The 21435-nt window shown below is 30.9% G+C and overlaps 2 protein-coding genes across 9 annotated transcripts; one reads left to right on the top strand and one right to left on the bottom strand.

Moving 5' to 3' along the window:
* Positions 1-874: 874 nt before the first annotated feature.
* betaggt-I (geranylgeranyl transferase type-1 subunit beta) lies at positions 875-13856 on the bottom strand. Of its 3 annotated transcripts, XM_074133680.1 has the most exons (11): positions 13529-13856; positions 12744-12794; positions 12392-12662; positions 11748-11872; positions 10480-10696; positions 9435-9567; positions 9238-9357; positions 9052-9162; positions 7786-7915; positions 7369-7528; positions 875-5174 (listed from the first exon to the last, which is right to left on the bottom strand). In XM_074133680.1, the coding sequence occupies exons 3-10, from the start codon at positions 12478-12480 to the stop codon at positions 7410-7412; spliced, it is 1044 nt and encodes a 347-aa protein (XP_073989781.1). In that variant the 5' UTR covers positions 12481-12662; positions 12744-12794; positions 13529-13856; the 3' UTR covers positions 875-5174; positions 7369-7409. The 3 variants fall into 3 exon arrangements, with proteins under 3 accessions (XP_073989781.1, XP_073989779.1, XP_073989780.1); XM_074133678.1 differs by having other exon boundaries at positions 875-7528; positions 13529-13855; XM_074133679.1 differs by having other exon boundaries at positions 875-7528; positions 13676-13855.
* On the top strand, positions 12637-20449 carry MBD-like (methyl-CpG-binding domain protein 2). 6 transcript variants are annotated; one of them, XM_074133682.1, is made up of 7 exons: positions 12637-12775; positions 12960-13023; positions 13125-13205; positions 14147-14293; positions 14475-14619; positions 14708-14953; positions 16227-20449. In XM_074133682.1, exons 2-7 carry the CDS (start codon positions 12980-12982, stop codon positions 16338-16340), a joined length of 777 nt encoding a protein of 258 aa, XP_073989783.1. In that variant the 5' UTR covers positions 12637-12775; positions 12960-12979; the 3' UTR covers positions 16341-20449. The 6 variants fall into 6 exon arrangements, with proteins under 6 accessions (XP_073989783.1, XP_073989782.1, XP_073989786.1 ...); XM_074133681.1 differs by having other exon boundaries at positions 14472-14619; XM_074133685.1 differs by lacking the exon at positions 13125-13205 and having other exon boundaries at positions 14472-14619.
* Positions 20450-21435: the final 986 nt, after the last annotated feature.

Genomic DNA, 21435 nt, shown 5'->3' with positions numbered 1-21435 from the left:
TTTTATAATATTGCTACTAATTTCTAATAAACATCCGTTTATTTATTAATTTTCTACATTCTGATTGAACAGGCTATCACACTGGATATAAGAGATCGTTTTTCCTCACCTGCTGTTGTAGTTTCCACTCTCCTTCAAAAGAACAAACCCACCCTCTGTGGGACATGTCCTTTAGTAATGTATTTAGAGCCGATTGTGCCTTTAAAAAAATAAATAGCGAGAACAGGATGCCTGAGACAAGACCCGCAGCCACTTGTTACTGGTGGTATGATAGTAGTTTCTCTGATCTTTAAATTTAGATGAGACACGACTGAAACCGCAATTCACAGGTACATCCTTCATAGCTTTACCAACATGGCAGAGTTATTCATCTCAACAAAAATCTTTTTACAATTCACAACTTTTTATCTCCATAGCTCACATCTATTTACAGCCGAAAGCCTTCCTGAATCTATAGCAAGGTGGCATGCCCTACCTAAAGGTGACATTCCCTTTTTTTTTTTCAAAATCATTCTCTCAAGTTAAGAATTCCAATCTTTAAACGCTACTAGTAAGTTCTTGCAACATCTTATTATTTCTTGCCAATAACGCATAAAAAGTTCAGCTATGTTTTGCTAAACCGTGGCTGTCCGAGGTTTTGTTACTTATTTTTTTAAGGGATGCTTCGAAGATGGATCTTACCCAAGTCAGAGGCTCGAAATTGATAATCAAATAGCTAAAATACAAATATATCTTGTAAAATTTAATTGACATCGCAACATTTCGTTTTTAAGAAGAAAAGAAACTAATAAACGATTTCAAGAAATTAATAAAATGTTATGCTCAATATGTAATAGGAGTATTTAATGTTTTTTTAAAAAAAGATATATAAAAATGTGTATTTATGTAGATACTTTATTTATTTTGCTATGTATAAAATGCCTTTTACAAAGAATATATCTGATAGAAGTAGCAAAAAGATAACTAATAATGATATGTACGAAATATTGCCAATAGTATTTATTATTTTAAATAGAAAAGCGAGTGAAAAATCACAGTAGAATTAGTTTGGCACTTTTCCCTCTTTTATAATAAAAACTAGATAGTATAACAAAATATTAATGAAAATCAAAGGATTAGGAATGTATAAATATATACAATCACAGATAAATTTATTAAATCATAAATAATATGCTATTTATTTAAATAGAAATTAAAAGAGATTAAATTAAATGGATATTTTTAGGTGTTTAATTATTTTTAAAAAAATTAATAAATATCTGTGCCAGTTACCTAATTTTTGAAAATTTATTTTATTTTATGGTGTTTTTGAATTACAATTTAATTTTTTTCTTATAAAATTACAAAGCAACACTCAACGTATTAACATCCAATTCTAAATTTATTTATTTTTTTAACTGCAAAAAACTATTCACTGAAACAAATTCCTCTTTTGAAAATGAGAGAAATGGATGATACGAAAATAGTGATTAGAATTTTGCCATGATAACATTCACTTAACAATTTGCAATATTTTGATCCAAATAGCCATTAAATGGAATTATGTATTTTTATTCATTTAAATAAAAATATTGCTAGTAGTGTTTTACATATGCATATCATTTAAAAAAGAACACCATTGGTTGGTAATCCAAGTTATGGGGTATCTGTCAATTATTCTGGAAATGTCTAATTATGTCTAAAGCAATAGTCGCCTAAACATTAAAGTGTATTCGATTTATGGGGCAATCATAAGTTGCCTAAAAATAAATGAACGAGCAAAAAGAAAAAAAAATTATTCGCTGTGTAAAGTATGCTGGCTGAATCATGGAAGATAGATCAAGGGATAGTTTGGACTGCCATATTTTTAAAAAACACAAGTATGTGCATGAATGAGAGGGCCTTAACATCAAGGCCTTAAGCGAAGCTAGATGAAGCGAGTAAAATTGGCCTTGATGCTTAATACTGGAATTTTTGGAGCCCGTCGAACGGAATGGAATGAAGTTGAAGGTGCATGGTCCTTTGGCGGAAATAACTAAATCCAGAATAAGACCCGGGGACTCAAAGACAGTGGTCTCAATTAGTAATAAGTAGTGCAAGTGATGTAAGGAAAAAAATTGCTAAATCCTCTAATTTACTTTACTTCACTTTTTTCTTAACGCTGGGAAATGCCAGATCTATAAACAAAACATTTATTTCAAATGAAAAATAATTTATTACTGTCCATTTTCAGTAATCTCTGTACTTGTAAATGAAAAGTTGGCAATTACACAAAGTTGAACCACAGACTATTGGAAGTGCGGGGAAGAAGCAGGTATTTGCAAGGTGTAGTATAGGAGTATGCCAACTGTCATTGATGAAACTAATAACAAGTTGCGCAAGAGTTTGTTAGGAGATTGGATCTGATAGATAGTATGAAGAGAACACGTTCAAGATAGGCAGGTCCACTAGAGTAACGCTGAAAAGTAAAGCCATTATGAAGATAAACCAGACGTTGCCTGTATAACAATGAACCAAGAATCCAAGGATCTCAGAAAGATGGGCGCCGGCCATCATGAAAACCTAGGGAGGATAGCAAAGGATAACGATACAAGTTTCTTTGTGCGTATTAATTAAGAATATTTGTTCTAGAAATAAGATTTTATTTGGCCTTCTTCTAACATGGCTCAAGACGTACTCTGGATCGTCTTCAGCACTATTCTTACTGTTCACTATCTCTACTAGAATGTACAGATAACAGCCCCATCTTGCAAGGCCCAATAGTCATTGACTTGGATAAATCATAATTTAAGATAGTATGGATATACCATCTAAACTAAATAATCTGTTGAGGCAGGATCCCGGCATCCTTCACTATTTAACACTCATCCTTTAAAACTGCAACTTCCACTAACAGTAAGTAAATCAGTTTCCCCTCAGTTAAAGCCACAACAATCATTTTTCTTTTTAAATTATCTTGACATTTTTAAAATTCTATAACAGGTCCAGTAAAGGAATTAAGGATTCAAACTAAATTGAAAAATCATTGACAAATGAAAAAGCACGCTGGCCATCCCTTCTCTGTGGCATGGCTTTTATTGGTGTTCATATGTGTATTGGTTATAATCGAATCAAAAGCGTACAAGCTGCTAACAGGGAATCCTATGACTTAGAAAACCTTCTATTATCAACATTAAAAATTGCTGAAAAATCAAAGTTGTGAGAGTGGCCCACAATTTTCAAAAAAGACATCATACTTTTAATTGTAATTCCACCTACTAATTTTTTTTAAAAAAAAGACCGCTAATAGTATAAACTTGGACCAACCTCTAATCATTTCAAAACAAAACAAAAAAAGATAAATATTATTCATTGATACTGACAAATTGTGCGTGATAAACCTTTTAAACTTTTCTTTTTACAAATTTATTATTATTACACTTAATTCGATTCATTTTACTTCACAGGTAATTAATTAATTGATCTGAAATTCAATCCCAATTTTTGATGTATGGTACATAGCAGCATCGAATACATCAAAAAGGAGTATATATGTACATACATGGAGGTTAATAATCGTATATGTTTCAATGTATTCTCGTATTTTGATTCTAACATTAATTTCATTTATTCAACATGGAACATATAGCAACGCTATTAACACAGCATAACAAACAGTGTTTTTAATAAAGTATTAACAAGTGATTAACTTGAGGAAAATTTTTAATTTTTGATTAATATGAGATTAACCCGTAAACAACTTAACCTTTAAAGAAATTGAAGTTTCTTTCGTTTATAATAGAGACGTCTTTACCAAACAAATAAGCCGAAACGAAATATTTGCGAATTCAATAATTGTTTTACTAAACACTCAGTCTTACTCTAGAAATTTGATCCACTAATGTTATAGGTTATATAACCAGTGTGTACCTTTTTTCAACTTCAAATTGCAGTTTACAATAAACTAAGGTTATTACGTTATATATACCATTTTTGCATAGTAAAGAATAGCAGGCATTTTAAACTAAATAAAAGTATAAAGAAAAATATAGATATTGCTCTTATAACTTATACAACGAAGCATAGCATCATATTTTTTTTTATTCCCAAATGAGTGAAAAACAGCACCACAAGAAGTCATAAAACACATTAGAAATATTATTAATTAAGATATAACTCAAACTTGTTTTATACTTGGTACATTTCAAAAATTTTTTAGAACTTACTCTATAGTGAAATTGAACGTATGATTACTGAAGAAGAGCTTGTTATGTACCTCCGAACAAAAATCTTGCGTACCACACAATACAGTCCCTCACGGGCTCGAAGCGGAGAACTTCCAAATTTACAAGTTCGCTGTGGTAACACTGAGCTAATAACCCCTTTCTTCCGAAACAAATTATTAATTAAGGCGTGACATACTTGATGAACTTTTCTTTTTATGTTTTGTAATCTGTTTTGTTGGGTGTAGGTATAGAATTTTTAATTTTGATTTAACTATTTAAAAATGGCTCATTGTGAAACGTTACCTCCTTAAGTATCACTTATCTCTGAAGGCACAACCCTGCATAATATCTGAATCTCGGACGAGAACACATATTCGTACCAAAATGTTTGACAATCACTTTTTCAAGATCTACTCCCAACAAACAGATTTCAATTATACAGTATACATATTTCGTTCTACTTTTATTTTTATTTATTTATTTTTCAACTAAATAACAACTACAAATCAAAAGGATTTTGGGTTTCCTAGAGCCATGCTAATCGAAGTAAAGTTGATAATTTAAAAACAATGTTTAGGACAATAAAAACCATAACCAGAAATCTTGAATCCCTTAACAACGATTGTTAACATGTAAAGCAAACAGGTTTAATTAAACAAATAACATCTCTATAAAAAAAAAAAAAAAAAAAATCTGACCCAAATTATGTTAGAAAACTTTTTACTTAAACTATCATTCGGTCTAACTGGACAATTTTATTTACAGTTGTATAAGGGTTGTTGTTATGAGTAAAGAATCATTCAATTTAAACCATTAATACAATGTTCTAAATAAACAAAAATCATAATGGATTTATGAACTAATTAAAATAGTAGCACTATTTACTTATTGACTACTTTCTGTAAAGAAACTTACTTAAAATAAAAATTTTCAGATATACTGAAACTAATAGGCCTGGTTTTAAAATTAAAGTGGAATTTTGAAATATATCTGAAATGAAATATAGAAAAGACTTTTTTTACTGTATGTAAACAAGAACAATTCAAGACAAACAAAATATGTAAATAGATTTCAAGACCTACTTTTATTATTTTAAGTTTTTCATAAAATTTTCTCTTAAAGCGTTCAAATAATATTAATAATAATAATAAAAAAGCAGTAATATAAAACAAAAAATAACAAGTGATCTAAAATATTAATAAAGTGTATTGACAAACTAAAGATATATGTATTTTTTATATAATTTTTTAAAGCACAAAATAAATTATATTTTTGAATTAAATAAATTTCTAAGCCAACGTACAAACAAAAACGATTACAGGAACAATCTGTCAACATTCTAGTTAATTTCAATTCTATATACCTACAAACCCTGCTCTGCTCTATTTTTTCTATTTCTTCTGAAAATTTACTTATAAAAACTACTGTGGAACTAATCCCCCTCTACATAAAAGAAATATAATGAAAATTGGAATAATTATAGTAGGAAAGTATAGTTTTCTAATACTGAAAATTAATAATTTAATTTGTAATGGCCTCGGCAAGATCTAATCAAATTAAAATATTTAATTCTGAAAAGCTTTCTGATTTTTAATTGAATTATTCCTTTCGAGATTCTGGATATTATAACTGGACTCTATAAGTAAAACTGCACCCAAGAAGTATTTTGTTGAGGCACAAAATGCAGTGTGCCATTGAGACCCATTGTAAATGGTTTAAACCAGTGGTTCACAAAGTGGTCCCTACGGATCCCCGGTATCATTCAGGGGGCCGGTGGAAAATTAAAATTGATTTGGGGGTCCCTGAACGTCAGGGGGTCCGCGCAAGGTTCAATATAAAATAATAAAACTGTGATCCATTTTTATTATTATGGAAATTAGAAACTAACAAGGTGACCAATTAAATTTAATCAAAACTAAAAGCGTTATATTTGTGTTTGTTGCAAAACGTTTTCTTTAAAAACAAAACTTGGGAAGAGGAGAACGTTCTCAGTTTCCAAATCTTTCGAAATTGCAAAATGGAGATGAAGATTTGGTAGCTAGCTTACTGTCGAACACTTAACGGCTCTTCATGCAGACCTGAACCAAAGATTACTCGTGGGGATTTGCGGTTGCTGCTCACAAACATTGAGCCGGATATAAATATACTCATAACATCTTATCACGTTCATCCAAATAATTAATTTTTTTAAATTTTATTTTAAACAAAAGTTATAATTTCAATAAATACTTCTTCAACAAAATGCTTTTTTAAATTTGTAATTTTTAGACTATGCATTTATGTAGCTTTTTCACTTGGGGGTCCGTGGGCAAGTTTTGACTATAAAAAGGGGTCCATGGGTCAAAAATGTTTGGGAACCACTGGTTTAAACGAAAGCACATTATTTATTGCAAAAGTATGGCAGGTATGAAGCATCCCTAGATCTTTCAGAAGGGGCCCCAAAAACTTTCTTATTTTATCTTGGCAATGACACATAAAGTAGTATCTAAATAAGGTAGAACTAGCTGCAAAAAGAAGGTGCTGGAAGGGTGGCCAGAAGAACGAAACTCCGTCCACTTTATGGGGGTATGCAAGCATTGTGCACGCTTCGCCACCTTCAACGTGAAGCCGGATGAAGGGGCGATCGCCTCTACTTTTACTCCACTTCTTGTGAGTTGTTTTCTAGGGGTGGGAGCAAAGGATTCCCTTATAGCTTAAATACAAATATTTACCTCCTTTTAGAGGCCCCAGTACCAAATTAGATTAACTAGAGCTATTTGAAATCTATACTCCCCTGAGATCCTATTTAAAATATAAAAATAAAAATTGTATCCCTCAAAACATGTGATACATAAAAGATAAAGAAACAAACTTTTAAAAATTAATGTGAAGATAAAATAAATGAGTAATATCAAATGAACAGTTGGTTTGGAACTACCAATAGCAAGTCCAGTTTAAATAAAAGTTCTAACCAATTCAAAATAAATATCCCTACCAGTCGTTATGACATATGACGGCAAGAAAATAACAAAATAGTTCTTTAAAATATGATAATTATTTTAGAAAATGAAATATACATTCCACCTATTTCGACAAAAATAATAATAAAATATTAGCCTTATAGAGGACTCTAACTCTAATAAAGCTACATTTAGGCTTTTTTTTTTGTGATTACTAATTGCTTTAAAAATGTACAAATGAATACCTCATATCATTTAACAGCTTCTTTTGTTGTTTTTTTTTTTTTTAGTTATTCCAAGACTGCTGTAATTTATGTAGATATTTGGTGGCTCTAACGCTTATATTTAAGGCAGGATCGACTTCTAAAAGACCTTCTTCACCAATAAAACTTAATCCATTAATACCTAGAAATAAAATATAAAATATACATTACAAAATTTTTTAAAAGGCTTTTTCAAAAAGTAACGCTTGTTCACACTGTCCTTACACTTAATGTAAGGTTCAAAAAAAGTAATGAATTTTCTTCTACCCTTTAAATTCAATTTCAACCTGATCTGAAAGCGGGCGGAATCAATAGAAACAAAGATTCACGAAAATAGATAATGAAATACAAAGTATAAAATTTTATTTAATAATATTCTTAAAGATGCAACATAATTACCTAAATATGTGTGCAATGGATCAGGTTCTGAATCTTTCCATTTGGCAAAGCCTCCAGTTAAATTATCTTGTGTGGTCATAATAAATGAACGATTTTCATTGTAGTCGACCATTTCGAAAAAATTCAGCATCTTTAAGTAATGAAGAATAAGAGTGAATATAAGTAAAGTAAAGTAATCGCCTATTTTTTCAGGCGGGGCTTAACGTCCAACTACCAATTAGGTGTCGTGGACGGAAGAGTGAATATAAATATAATACAAAAATGAGTAAATATTAATTTAAGAGTAGGCTAGGGCGACATTGTTGTTAGGTTTGCCTAAAATAACAAACCAAATTTATCAAATCAGAATGTACATCTCAATTACCATTTTGAAATAAAATTCTATAAACACCATTTTTATTAAGGCCTTAATTTATCCAAGGTAATAGCGGGACACTTATTTTTGCTGGAGAATCACAGAAGCTTATTTAACTCCCAACAAACTGTTTAAAATAAGCAGGAAAAAGTAATTTGTGTTTTTGTTGTAGGCATCCCATAAGTGAGTGGTGTAGCTCCGTCTTCAGGAATCTTACACCCGGCGGATGGTAACTAAGCCTAACAATCTTCCTTCTTACACATAAATGAAGTCGATATTCTTTTACTCTTATACAGCAATATGAAAATTTTAGGAATAAAATTAGATAGTCATTTTCACCTAATTAGTTACCTACCAGCCCAAGATATCAGAAAAATCTCTTAATCAGAGAGAGCTCTAGGAAGGGAATAAACTCCTTCAACACCTGACAACTTCCCAGATATTCCTTAGATAATGGCTTCGCAGTTAGCGCGGAGGTTCATTGGAACTTCTTTCATCTCCCCATAGAATCTGCAGGCCCAGCTTCCCCCCAGGTCGTCAATGCCCATTGAGAAAACCCGTTCGCTTACAGAATATATTTTTACTTAGATCTGGAATCTGAGTCCAGAGTTTAGCTGCTGCGTCCTCTTCCTCTCTTTTCTGCTTCTCTCGGAGAAAAACTAACATTTTTGGATGTCCAATGAGTGGAAGAAATTATTCTTTAAGTAATGGGTTTAAAGGGAAACTATCCTTTCCAGAACCTTTATCCGAATGTTAATACATTTAAATATTCAGAAAAAATAAGTTAAAACCTGAAAAAATATGTAAAAATCATGGTACCATTTAAATGCATTTTTAAGAAATAAATAATCAAAGAGAAAACTCTTTTTTTTTTTCCTTTTCAAATCAATTCTAACATAAGAGTTGCTTACCTTAAGTGTCGCCCCGACCCAAAATGAATAGCATGTATCTTCAGGTTTGTTAGCTCTCCCTTGGAATCCACTAATTTGTCTCATAATTGCCCATCTTTTAAGTCCTTCAATCTGAATTACCATAAAAGAAATACATAAGTTATACCCAAAAGAAAATAAGTATAGCATATCAGAAAAAGAATTTACTTGTTTCTCGGATAATTCACTATAAAGCTTTCCCATTAAAGTTAAGGAAGCAACAGCACAGTACGTTACTCCTCCATGAGATTCTAAATAAGGTCCTTGACCAAAACCATAATCGTAAGACTGAAAAATAAATAAATCTTTTATAATTTTTAAGTCATGTCTAACGCTACTTCAGAGTATTCAAGAAAGAAAATCACCATGCTTTTTGTTATATAGGATACAGTTTTATCAATATCCATGCCCGACCAATCCTGGAGAATGTAGCATATGCAACAAGCGCAATAGACAAACCTCATATCATTTTCACTTCCCATCAGAGTACCACAAAAACTGCAATAATGCGTTTTGAACAGTTAAATTTCCACAAATATAATTCTTCTGTTAATAATTTTTGAAAATACTTTTAAAAAAAATAGTACTTAATTTTCTATCAAAACTTCAGTTAAACTTTACTTCATTTTAGTTTTGTAAAGCAACTCAAACATTTGGCTATCGTTGTTCGTTTTGCCATCCAGAAGTATTGCGAGATTATAACCTGAATGTCTATCAGAAATAAAATTTTGAAAAGTTTTGAAAGATATTTCAAGTGAACAGATAATTACGAAAGTTATGTGTACAATTCAGAACCGTAATCACTAAATTTGTTCTTCAGCTGTGACATTCCTTAATGGGACCCTTAATACTTCTCCAGGACTCACCTTTCGATACCATTTAGAACTTTCTCCTTGTACCAACAGTTAAACTTAACATTAAGAGTTCTAATGAACTCTTAAATCTTCTTTTCGTTTATCACAAATATCTCTCTTATTTCCCAAATAGAATGCCACAACGACAGTCAAATTTCAGTCACAATGTAAAAAAAAAAAAAAAAAATTGGAACCATTAACCTAAAAGAGGGACAAAATTGCATCTTACAGAGAGGAATAAAAATTACTTTCAACATTTACACTGCTTTTATGTTCCTTAATCAAAAAACAAAGCTAATTTTTCACTTAATAGAAAAGAAAGTAAGGTTCTACACCAAAATTGCACGACACCCTGCGTGAGAGTTTTGGATACCCACTATTTGCTATTACAACTTTCAAAAATGGTGTTGTGACGGCAATCAACGTAACTCTTAAGTCTAATCTTAGATCATCTGTATATGAAATGAAATAAACAGGATGTTGTATAAGGATTAATATTATTAATATTGTTCTAATTAAATGAATTAACACTCTATTCAGAAGTGTTACAGCTTACCTTCCATCAATCTGCTGCAAAGCACGAACACCTTGAGTAACAGCTTTTCTATTCACACGACTCAAATCATCACCTAGTGTTATAAGTGAAGCTAAACCTGTGTAAGTCATTGCTAAGTGGCCATTCGCGTACGCTTTGTTGCAAGTTTCCTTGTACTGATCACATAATACATTAAAAGTGTCACTTCCTTGAAAACCGCATTTTTCACAATTACCATCTGAAAATACAAAATAACTTGTCTTCTGTTATCGCCATCTCACTTACGTATAAATATATTTATTAATGGACCACTGTTTTCAAGGCGGAGATTTACTTTTTCGCTGTATTTCAGGTGATAAGTTTTTTATCAGCAAGAATGGTCAGACTGAATGAAGAATTGTCTTCAATTGGTTCTGGAACGCCAGAAGCTGGGAGAGCTACCTTCTATTACAGGTGACCTTCTAGTCAAAGTAATCCAGGTCATTCAGAAATTTCAGGTAATGAAATGAATATTTTAACCAAATCTGCTTCTTTTTCTCTGCAGGGGTACTGGGCCTGCAGTTGGTGTGTCGCTTGCCTTATGTATGACAAGCTTCCAGTTATGGACAACTCGCCCCAATCAGTGAACAGTCAGCAGATTAAGATGCTAATCGGTTGACTTAGGCTGGAAACATAGTGGAGCGGCGAGCAAAGCGGCGATGATAGCGAAGAGCGAAGCGGCGAAATCAAACACAAGTTAACATATGGGACCGCGCATAGTGGCGAGCAAAGCGAAGATAGAGCAACTCTATCTATTTCTAGTTTTTGTTTTTGCCGCTTTGCTCTTCGCTATCATCGCCGCTTTGCGCGCCGCTCCACTATGTTTCCAGCCTTAAAGAGTGTTAATGAGATTTTTATGGTCTTACAAGAACTTCATCCTGATTGGATTCATTTCTGGAAACAGTGGTAGGATAGGCTACTTTAGTTGGGTTAGTTAATGAAACATTCATCCATTTTAAGAAAGAAGGTATGCACCGTAAGGAAAATAGAACCAGAACCTTTTGTTCTAACTGATTGTCTTCTGGAATTTGATATTTAATTGCACTTAATAACCATTGAAGGTTAAATTTCGGTATGTTCAGTCTGGTGTAAAAGTTGGGCGGATTAGGACTGTGTCAGGACTTTTGTTCTTACCACTGTAGTTGTTTTTCTTATGTAGCAATATAGACTCATTAGAACTTTAGATATGGAATTATTCCATTCCAAAGATGAATAATGATAACAACAATGACAATTAGAATATGATTTACCTTCGCTAGGTAAGATTTGTAAACTGTAAATCCAATTGCAAATATCTTTCTTAGTTTCACTATTTATTTCATCTAAAGCGTTTAAAACTTCAAGGCCGGAAATAGCAAAAAACGCTATACTCAGTCTGCAAAAATAAAAGATTCCGTAACTTTTAATAAAATTAAAAAAAAAAAAAAGGCAGGAGCAAAATTAGAAGCTTTTCTATGGTTTTAACTAAGTTCCATGTATTATTGGTCGTGGCATTGAAAGTTTGTATGTAAATTTCCTGAATTAAGTAATTTCTAATTTCGAAGAAAAAACTTCTGTTAGACGGCAATTCTACTCATAACATCTTAAATATTATCGAACTGTTATGATAAATGTACTAACACTCTACGTAAATCTACTTAAAATCATCTATCTTGATAGATAAGAATGAATGTATAGTATACTAAATTAATTGAACCACAGATGTATTTTGAAGTCATCAGAACCACCAAACAAATTATGACCAATACTTTCATCGTCTTAATTCTACAAGAAGTAGTTACTTGTACTAAACAGAAATCTGTATTACATAATTCATAAAATAATAAAGCAACTATCTTTTGGTTAAATAAAAATTTATTAATAAGGAAAACTAGAAATGCTCTAGTTTATATACCTTGTTGAATCCGCTTTAGAAAGTCTAGCGGGTAACAAATCCAAAAATCTTTTAAAAAACTTGATATGTTTTTCTCTTGCAAAAACCATTTTTATGCTTAATTTCAGCACTTAACTCCATTACCAGTACACGTCCATTATAATGAATATCCTATATTGTGAATTAACTGCAATATTCTTTTTCATCACAGCATCGTTCAGAACACACAGAATAAATAAGTTTAACCTTCACGGGAAGGTTTTATTTTAGTGATGGAGCCACATAAGTGTACCTATTAGAAAATTACCATAATTTATTTAATTTCATTTTATTTAGAAAATGAAACACTTAGTTTTAAAAAATAACTACTTACGGACTTACTGCATTACAACAGCGGCAAGAAAGGTAATACAAATTTGAACATCTGAAATTATGATTAGTATTATTCAACCTAATAAATAAAATATTTCTTTTAACACATTAAAAAATAATCGCTAAAATAAAAATAGCATGATTATTGTAGTGTATTATATTAAAAATTTCTTAAAAGCTGAACTTAACTAAGAATGTTTTGAATTTTTAAAAAAAGTGATTGTAAGAAAAAAGATCATGGCAACATTTGAAGATGAAGAAATTGAAGACTTCTTTTACAGGTTGGGACCTAGATTTTTGTTTATAGTTAGAAAGTAGTTGTAGTTAGGTACTGGTTTTATCTAATTATGTCAATTGAAAAAAAGAAGTATGAATGTTCCAGTTTACCAAAAGTTTGGCAAAGAGAAGAGGCTATTAGAAAATCTGGTTTTTCTACTGGAAAAATAGATGTTAGCTTTTACAGGTAGTTTGTTAACGACTAATTTCTTATCATTTAGGGTTATTTTTCTAATTTCTAATTTGCCCTTTTTTTTTTGTTAGCATTGTAATTGACTAACCTTTCTGCGCGAGTGAGTTAACAAATTGTATTGTAAAAGCAATAATTTAACTTTTTAAATACATTTAAAATAAAGATTAAAATAATGTTTGATTAGTGTTTACAAATTAGTTGTGTGTATGCGTGTGTGGTATGGAGCTTCGCTATAATTTATTTTTTTTTGTAGTATTTAAAGTTTTAATAAATATTCAGTGTTTCTTTTCTTTTTAAGGTTCTTTTAAAATCCTTACTAATATTTTTAATGTCTTCCTCTCAATTTTCTCTGTTTTCATTTTTGTTTTCCTTGAAAATAGTGCAATTGTCACATTTGACATTAAAAATTGTGCATTTTTCCATAGCTTTGTTTATATTTAGCTGTCTTAATCATAACTTCTCACCATAGGGTCTGCAAAATAATATTTATTCTGATTTCGAAATTGGAGCTTTGCAATAGATTAGGAACCATTTGCCAAAACGTAATTTATATTTTTCCTCACTTATTGTTTTGATGTTTCAGCTATTTAGCAATTTAAACAAGTTAGGATTATTTTATGAACATATGAACCAAAATATTATTGCATATTATAATTTAAAAACATTACTTTTTAATTATTTTAGCAGATTTACATTTGTTACGTCTATAAAAATTCAAAGGGAGGCTATATCACTTGTTGGTTAATATTTTGGGAGGGATGTAGCATTGCTCTCATCCTGTTGAGTTGCTTCCATAGCAACTCATAAATAAAACTTTTTTATGGCCCAGCCGCAGAATGTCACTTCTACCCCCCTACTTGTTCACGTCTAATTTTTTCATTAAATTAAAAAGTTTGTTTTTGCTACTTGTATAATTTAAATTTGTTATATTTTAGTCCTGAAGCCCACAGATACGATCCTAAGCCTCACCTTTCTCGACCAGTAGCCGATACGATAGATCTTACAGCTTTTGATTATTCGACTAGCGATTGTAATACACTTCGCAGGCCTAAAAAACCAAGGACCACCCAGTTTGACTACAGGTATGTCACTTTCTTATTCCTAGATTCCGGCAAAAAATAATCATCAATAGGAAAGTCACTAGGTCGTAACTACAATGACTATAGATGTAGTTTAAATGCCATGCAATTAAAATAATCATAAAATTTGTGGAATTCCATTTTAGTTTAAGTAGAATTAGTTTTGATCTATTTTTTATAGTAGTCGAGGGGTAAGAAACGATGCGTCGTTGGTCCCACCAATCAGACAAACTGCTTCTATTTTCAAGCAACCTGTCACAGTTTACAAAACGCAAGAAGGCAAAGTTAAAACTGATTTCAAACATGGCCCTCAAGAAAAACCGAAACAGGTATTTTAATAAAGAAAAATCATACATTTTAGTTTTTAAATAAGATTGCCAATTTTTGTGTATGTTTATATATTTTTTTAAATTGAAGTTATTTTGGGAAAAACGACTTGAGGGTTTGCGAGCGAGTGATAAAGATGGTTGTGAAGTAGATGCCATGGAATTGCCTAAGTCATTGCGTCCAGTTGGACCTAATGTCGGAGGGGAAACTCTTCTACAATCTGTGGCCACTGCTCTTCATGTACTGTCTCAACCTATTACTGGACAAACAGCATCTAGGGCTGCTCTTTCTAAAGACCCAGGCATATACATCAATCCTGAACAACCATTGGTCCAGGTAACTAACTCTTTTTTTGTAGTTATTTGAGATTAACAGGTTTCGACGATTTATCAGGTTAGATATTTTGTAAAATTGCGGTTTCGTAAAACAATTTTAATGCTGATAATTTTTTTTTTTTTTTTTTTTTTTGGCGCATCAACAGCTGAGGTCATTAGCGCCCGGAGCTTTTTCCAGTGCACTGCCGGCCTCCGGACAGTGTTCTCTCGTTACAGACAACACTGTCCATCACCGGACAGTGAGCTGTAAGAAGCTCCTAGGAAGAGAAAATCTAAGGGTCAGCAGCTGGATTCGAACCCGGGACCTCCGCGTGGGAGTCCAGTACGCTAACCGCATAGCTAATCCCTTCCCTGCTGATAATTTATAATGTGCTTCTATGGATCTCCTTTTAAACCTGCCTAATTTAATGAACCATAATATCTTCACTTTGACTATGGAAAAGTACAGTGTCAGCTGTTTGATTCCTTGTAGACTACCATTCCTTGTGTTCGTGATTGGAAAACCTTGTCACATTATCTAGAAACGATTCTACCGAAGTTATTAAATTTTCTGTTCCAAAGAAACTGGTCGAAATAAACGAGAGTCACAGTCGTTCATGCGTAGTAACTCTACTGGTCTCTCCTCTTAAATGATACGAGATCGCATATCGCAAACTAACCTTTGCTTCAATCAGACTAAATATAAGAGGCCTTTTGCTCTCCTCCTGTCGTGTGTGCCTAGGGACTGGGCCCAGCCAGTTAAGGTTATCCTGCCTATGTTTGTGTTTCCTAGCTTACTATGGACTGTAGTGAAAACTTACCTTCCAGTTATAGTCGACCCTGGCATTCACCTTGTAATAAATTACATAATGAACACATTAAAAAATTAAGAGAACACCAAATAACCCCATTCAGAATGATCAACTTTTAGGAATTATATTTTGTTGTATGAAAAAGTACTGATTTTTTAAGGGAGCAATTTTTTACTGTGTCTTTTAAAGAATTCTACTCAAAATTTTGATATCGTAGAAAAAATTGGTACATTCTAAAATAAACAATAAGAAGAACTAGTTACACCTATATGCTTGTGAAGGATTAAAGTACTTTTTATAATGAATAATCTCCGTTCGTAACGGTTTTCGCATCGCCCAAGTAGTCAATCTAATATTTAAATTGCCACTAACTAATCTTATGTTTTATTTTCTTATAATATCATAATTTCCTTTCCTTATTAATTTCTCGCTTTATTTTGATTAAATGAATTTACTAAATAGAAGATGAACATTAAATTCTAGGCAATGAACATAAGCGACGAGGATATTCGAAGACAAGAGGAGCGTGTGCAGTTAGCGCGAAGAAGGTTACAAGAAGCGGTGAGAGATCTAGAAGAATCAACTGTAACTACTTAAAATTTCTGTTCGATCATTAATTTCATGCTCAAATTGTAAATATTGTAATTATAATTAATTTTTTTAAATCACTTTAATTGTAATTATGCGTGTACTTTTTATTATTAAAAATTGTGTCCGAAACTGTTGAAGAATGGTTGAGAACAAATTTTCTTTTATCTCAAGTTTACATGTAACTATCTAATAATTTCTCCATCCATGTTTGAGAGCAAAATTTTTTAATGATAACTACATTATATTTGTCTTGTTAAGATATTAAAGGAGTGGTCGAGATGTAAAGAAGCAAAGCAAACGATAAAATAATTGTTAGCAGAATGTTACTAGATTCTAAACTTTTTTATATAATACAGGTTTAAATACGCATTATTAGGTTATATCATTGTTTTTATCTGTCACAGCTTGATTGTTTTCTTTGCCAAAAGAATTGGAATTCTCAGTATGAACTTGATGAATAATCTCAGAAATGGGCTAAAAATCCAGAAGGTTCAGTTCCAAGATACCTTGTAGCTATTAAAATCAATGGTAGTCAATCAGTTTCATTAAACAGTGAGTGTGAATAGATTTTTCTTCATAGTTAAAATATTTCTAATTTATTTCACACTTTATTTTCATTAAATGATGTTTAAACAAAAAATAATTATAATATTATTGAATGAAAAATCACCTCTAAAAATGACACACTTAGAATTTAGATTTTTTTCTATTCTTTTTAGGAATAAAAAAATGTACATAAAGGTAGGAAATTTTGTGTATAATTGTGTTCATTTATAAAAAAATGTATTTTTTTCCTTTTATTTTCAAGTTCTTTTTAATATTTTTTCAATTTTGGTGGTAGTAACACGAGATTTTTTTTAACCTCGCCACTTAAAGTAATAGTATGTAATTTAAACCCACGATCTGGTAGGCATTTGATCATATTTTTTTAAGTTAATTTTAAAGCTCAGAAAATATGTAAATGGAACGACACTTTTTCACATTTTAACACTTTAACTAATTTTATGTTATGTTAGTAGATTTCTCTCCCCTGTCTTAAGCCTTCCACGCCTGGATCACTATTTCTCTACAAATATTCCTGCATACATTTTCATCATAACATAGAATTTAAAAAGTGCCTATTTTACTTAGATTCCACATCGTTTGTAAACACGCCTCAGTTTTGAAATATTTTATGTTTTATTGAACTAGAAATCATCGTATAACGTAGAAAATTACTTCTTTTTTTATCAATAGGTTATGTTCCAATAGAAACCCTGATTGGTTTTGTGATTTTTCACAGCATACGCGATGAGGGATAACTGTTACAATAAATTCAAATCGATTTTCAATTATTTGTGATTAATCAGAGCAGTTAGAGAAACTACATAATAACGGTCTGGTTATATGAAGTAGGTTGCAAAATTCTTCAAAATTTAAGGCCATGCGCAGAGTAATTAAAGTGTTCTAACAGTACTGACTAAATTCAACTAGTTAGGGGATTAGTAGTCGCGCTAAATAATCATTAACCACACGAAAATGATTACAAATTACTTGTTGAGCAAAATCGTTTAATTTAATTAAAATATGAATGGTAACTGTTAAATATTAGCTGGCGGGGTTGAAACAAGAAAAAAGAATTTCTACGGCAAGTTTTGTAGTCTCATTTTTTATTTTAAATTTATTTTCTTTCACTTTATGGTTGGTCTTAAAGATAATGCTTTTACAATTTTGTTAATGCTAGAATTGGATTTAATAAATGTTCGCCTGCATTAGAATTAAAATCAATTAGCTAGGCGTACAAATTTGGCTTTAAACATTAATTCACCGTTGCTTTATATAAATTATCTAGAATTTAAACTACTAAAGCTTTGTTTTTGTTTGTTTGGTTCTCCTAACTCAAGAAAGATTAAACTGCCATTAACGAATGTTTCAATTACAATGTTGTTCATCAATAATTTATTCGCGACTAGAATTTGACAGTACATTGCATTAATTCCTTTTATGAGTACCATACTTATTCTTATTTTCCGTATGTTTTTCATGGCATTGCTTTCTTTTTTCCTGTCGCATCTTTCTTTTACTTACATCTTGAAAATCGGGTTCACTGTGAAAATTCCGCCATTGACTGGAGCAACTTACCCGGAGAAGACTCTCCAAAACAGTTGAAGTGTTTTAAAGCACCATTGGTCAACATTCGCTAGTCACTCAGCTTCTAGCAGATGCCTTCTAGGCTGTTTAATCGGGAGTTAATCATGCTGTGATTACTTTTCGTAAAGGCCTACCAATCATTCTTCCTTCTTATTTTGAGTTTCAGGAGGATCTCTGTTGGCTCGATGGTTTTCTATTAAATCATTTCACCACTCGTCATAGACGTTTCCGGGAGTTAGGGAAGTCAACGCCATCAGAAATGGCTGTACAATCGAACTGATTCACTAGACCCTTGAATGTCTCTCTAGCCATTCTACACATGTAATAATAAAGCCTCGCTGACTCCATTCCTCTAAGTCTTTTCTTCATGATCTAGCAATTTTGTTTTTTGTAAATTTAAGGCACGCCAACTTCTGGGATTAATGGCGCTCGGGACTTTTTTCAGTGCACTGCCAGCCTCCTCAAAAAAAAAAGTTCTCTCGTTACAGACAACACTGTCGCAACACCGGACTGTGAGCTCTCTATTTTACAAACAGTAGATAGATGCTAAAATACTTTTCTCTCTTAATGTTTACTTCAGTTCTTACATTGCTGTTACGATAATGTATAAGTCTCTAAAGTTAACTGCACATATAATTGCTAATGATTTTGGTAATTGTAGACAACTTTTACAATTACAAGTCAGCCGCTGTGATAGAAATGTTGTGAACTCTAGAAATCCCAATCCCATCCTTCTGAAAATCTCAGTTTCCCATAATTTGTACATTTTATCCCACTTTTGTCGAGCTTTCTGATGAACAAGATCATATGTGCTTTCTTATTTTCAAAATCATATTAGAATATCGATTGCATACTGAATTTTTAGTATTGTAAATGTAGTTTACTATAGTTTTAATTTGTAAGAATTTGATAAAAGTTTATATTTAAGAAATTTTGAATAGCTTTGATTGAAGCCATTTGTGGATGATAAAATAAAGTTGAATCATCTTTTTTTAAAAATCTAATAATTACTCTAAATACTACTCTTAAGTTCTTAAATTGTGAAATTTCTTTTAACATTAAAATTTAGAAGATACTTTGAGCCTTCAGAATTTGTAGTTTTGTACTTGAAGTTCAAGAAAATATGCATACACATTGTGCATTCTATAGTTATTTTCTTTTGTATCAATATCTTATTACCAGCTGTGTTTTTACATTTGCCAGCCTAAATTAACTCTGGATAATGAGAGAAAAAGCAAAAATTTGTACCATGATTAATCAATCTATAATGTATGTGAGATCCCTTTTATTATTATTCTTTCTTTTATTGTTGTCACTGTTATTATTTTAATTTATTTAATATATATATATATATATATATTTCTTGTTCAAATAGGTCCATTTCCATTTCGTCTTATAGAAATAATGTATTTGTATAGTTCTTCTTTTTTAACGACATATTTATTTATTTAATTATTTAATAATTAATATATTTTTTTGAGAAGTTTTTAAAGTATGCAACTTGCTCAATTGAATTTGTTCGGGCCTTTGCGTGGGCAATAAATTTCTTACTTATTTATTCTGATTTAGTTTCTTCCAAAAATATTTGTTGTTAACGGCATCAGTATGCCAAATTAACATTGTCAAGAAAGCTGATTTAATGGTAATATAAATGATTTTTTTTTTTATATATATATAATTAAATTACACTGATTATTTTAATTTAAAATTTAAATCCACAAACAAATGGATAAATTTCTTTTAGTTTAAAAATAGCAAAACCTGATTACACAATATACCAAATAAAATAGAAATTTACTACTCTTTATGGTAGAAAGAAAAACAAAAGAACAGGAAAAAAACTTGAATTTTTCGTAACAGACTATTCATTTTGAGAAGGTACCTGAATTTTTTCTTTTGATAATTTTATTATATTTATATTTAAATATAATTTGGAAATATAATATGTTCAGGTTGTTTTGTAGTAAAAAATTTCTTAAAATGGTTAGGTTTATTTTTATATTTCCTTAAACGTTTGCTCTTACCTCTTTTAAGAAGCCCTTTTTTTCTCTTTACTTACAGCTTATTTTTGCAGGAAGAAATCAATAAAAAACATTCTTAATTTTATAAAGTCAATCAGACTGGAGTGGATGAGCCTTTGCTAGTGTAGCCACCCATAGGGTGACCACCATAGAATTTCATCAGTAGTCTCATTTTCTCATTTGAATATAATGGATGCTACAGTATTTACCACCATTAATTAAACGTGTTTTCAATTGCAAAATTTACTGTATATTGTAGCAGCTCCTGTCTGAACTTACTAGCATACATAAACGACGCGAAATTTAATATAGATTGTGATATAGGTAGACTTGAGGTAGTCTTTATCTGTATCTTGATGGAAAGGTAAACAACGTGAGCGCAAGAATTAATTTAGAAAGATTTTCTGTTTTGACCAGTTCCTGTATTAAATCAATTAACTTTCTTGGATACTTAAGTAGTATGTACTATTGATAAGATGAAAATATCACTTAAGGAATCTACAAAGTTAATGTCATATTGGATGAAAGTTCCATGCTTCTGAAGTTAACAATAATTTGAAAGGTAAGTTTACAATTATTAGATAATTCAAGCCGTTTTAGTTATTAGAAAGTTTACGTGATACAAAAGAAATGAATAAACTTCATAGTTTTGCTGGTATTATAGAAGTAAATTATTTACACAAATAATCGGTATAATTTCGTCATCCAGTTTAATGTTCATTGAACATTATATAAATAATTAATTAATTAGGACTACTGATAAAGAAATTTTATAACAACTTGTAAACGTTTTAAAAATAAAAGAAATGAGTAGTAGTGTAATAATTGTTAAAAATTAACCAAACCTCTTGAGAACTTACTTTTTGAGTAGACATTTTATTTTAGAAAAATAAAAAAAAATGGTCAGGAAATTTGACGTGAAATGTAAGTACTTAGTAGCTAACTACAAA

The sequence above is a fragment of the Rhodnius prolixus genome, unplaced genomic scaffold, assembly GCF_049639745.1.
Source record: "Rhodnius prolixus isolate KJV_2025 unplaced genomic scaffold, Rpr scaffold_10, whole genome shotgun sequence".
Taxonomy (NCBI): domain Eukaryota; kingdom Metazoa; phylum Arthropoda; class Insecta; order Hemiptera; family Reduviidae; genus Rhodnius; species Rhodnius prolixus.
This window is presented reverse-complemented; position numbering and strand designations above follow the sequence as displayed.

Coding starts and splice junctions, on each gene's coding strand:
- betaggt-I (XM_074133680.1), bottom strand. CDS start 12,480: ATGGTTTTTGCAAGAGAAAAACATATCAAGTTTTTTAAAAGATTTTTG. Junction 9,163..9,237: donor GTGAATTATCCGAGAAACAA/GTAAATTCTTTT, acceptor ATGGTAATTCAG/ATTGAAGGACTTAAAAGATG. Junction 7,916..9,051: donor GGGTCGGGGCGACACTTAAG/GTAAGCAACTCT, acceptor CATTACTTAAAG/ATGCTGAATTTTTTCGAAAT.
- MBD-like (XM_074133681.1), top strand. CDS start 12,980: ATGGCAACATTTGAAGATGAAGAAATTGAAGACTTCTTTTACAG. Junction 13,206..14,146: donor ATAGATGTTAGCTTTTACAG/GTAGTTTGTTAA, acceptor GTTATATTTTAG/TCCTGAAGCCCACAGATACG. Junction 14,954..16,226: donor CTGAACAACCATTGGTCCAG/GTAACTAACTCT, acceptor ATTAAATTCTAG/GCAATGAACATAAGCGACGA.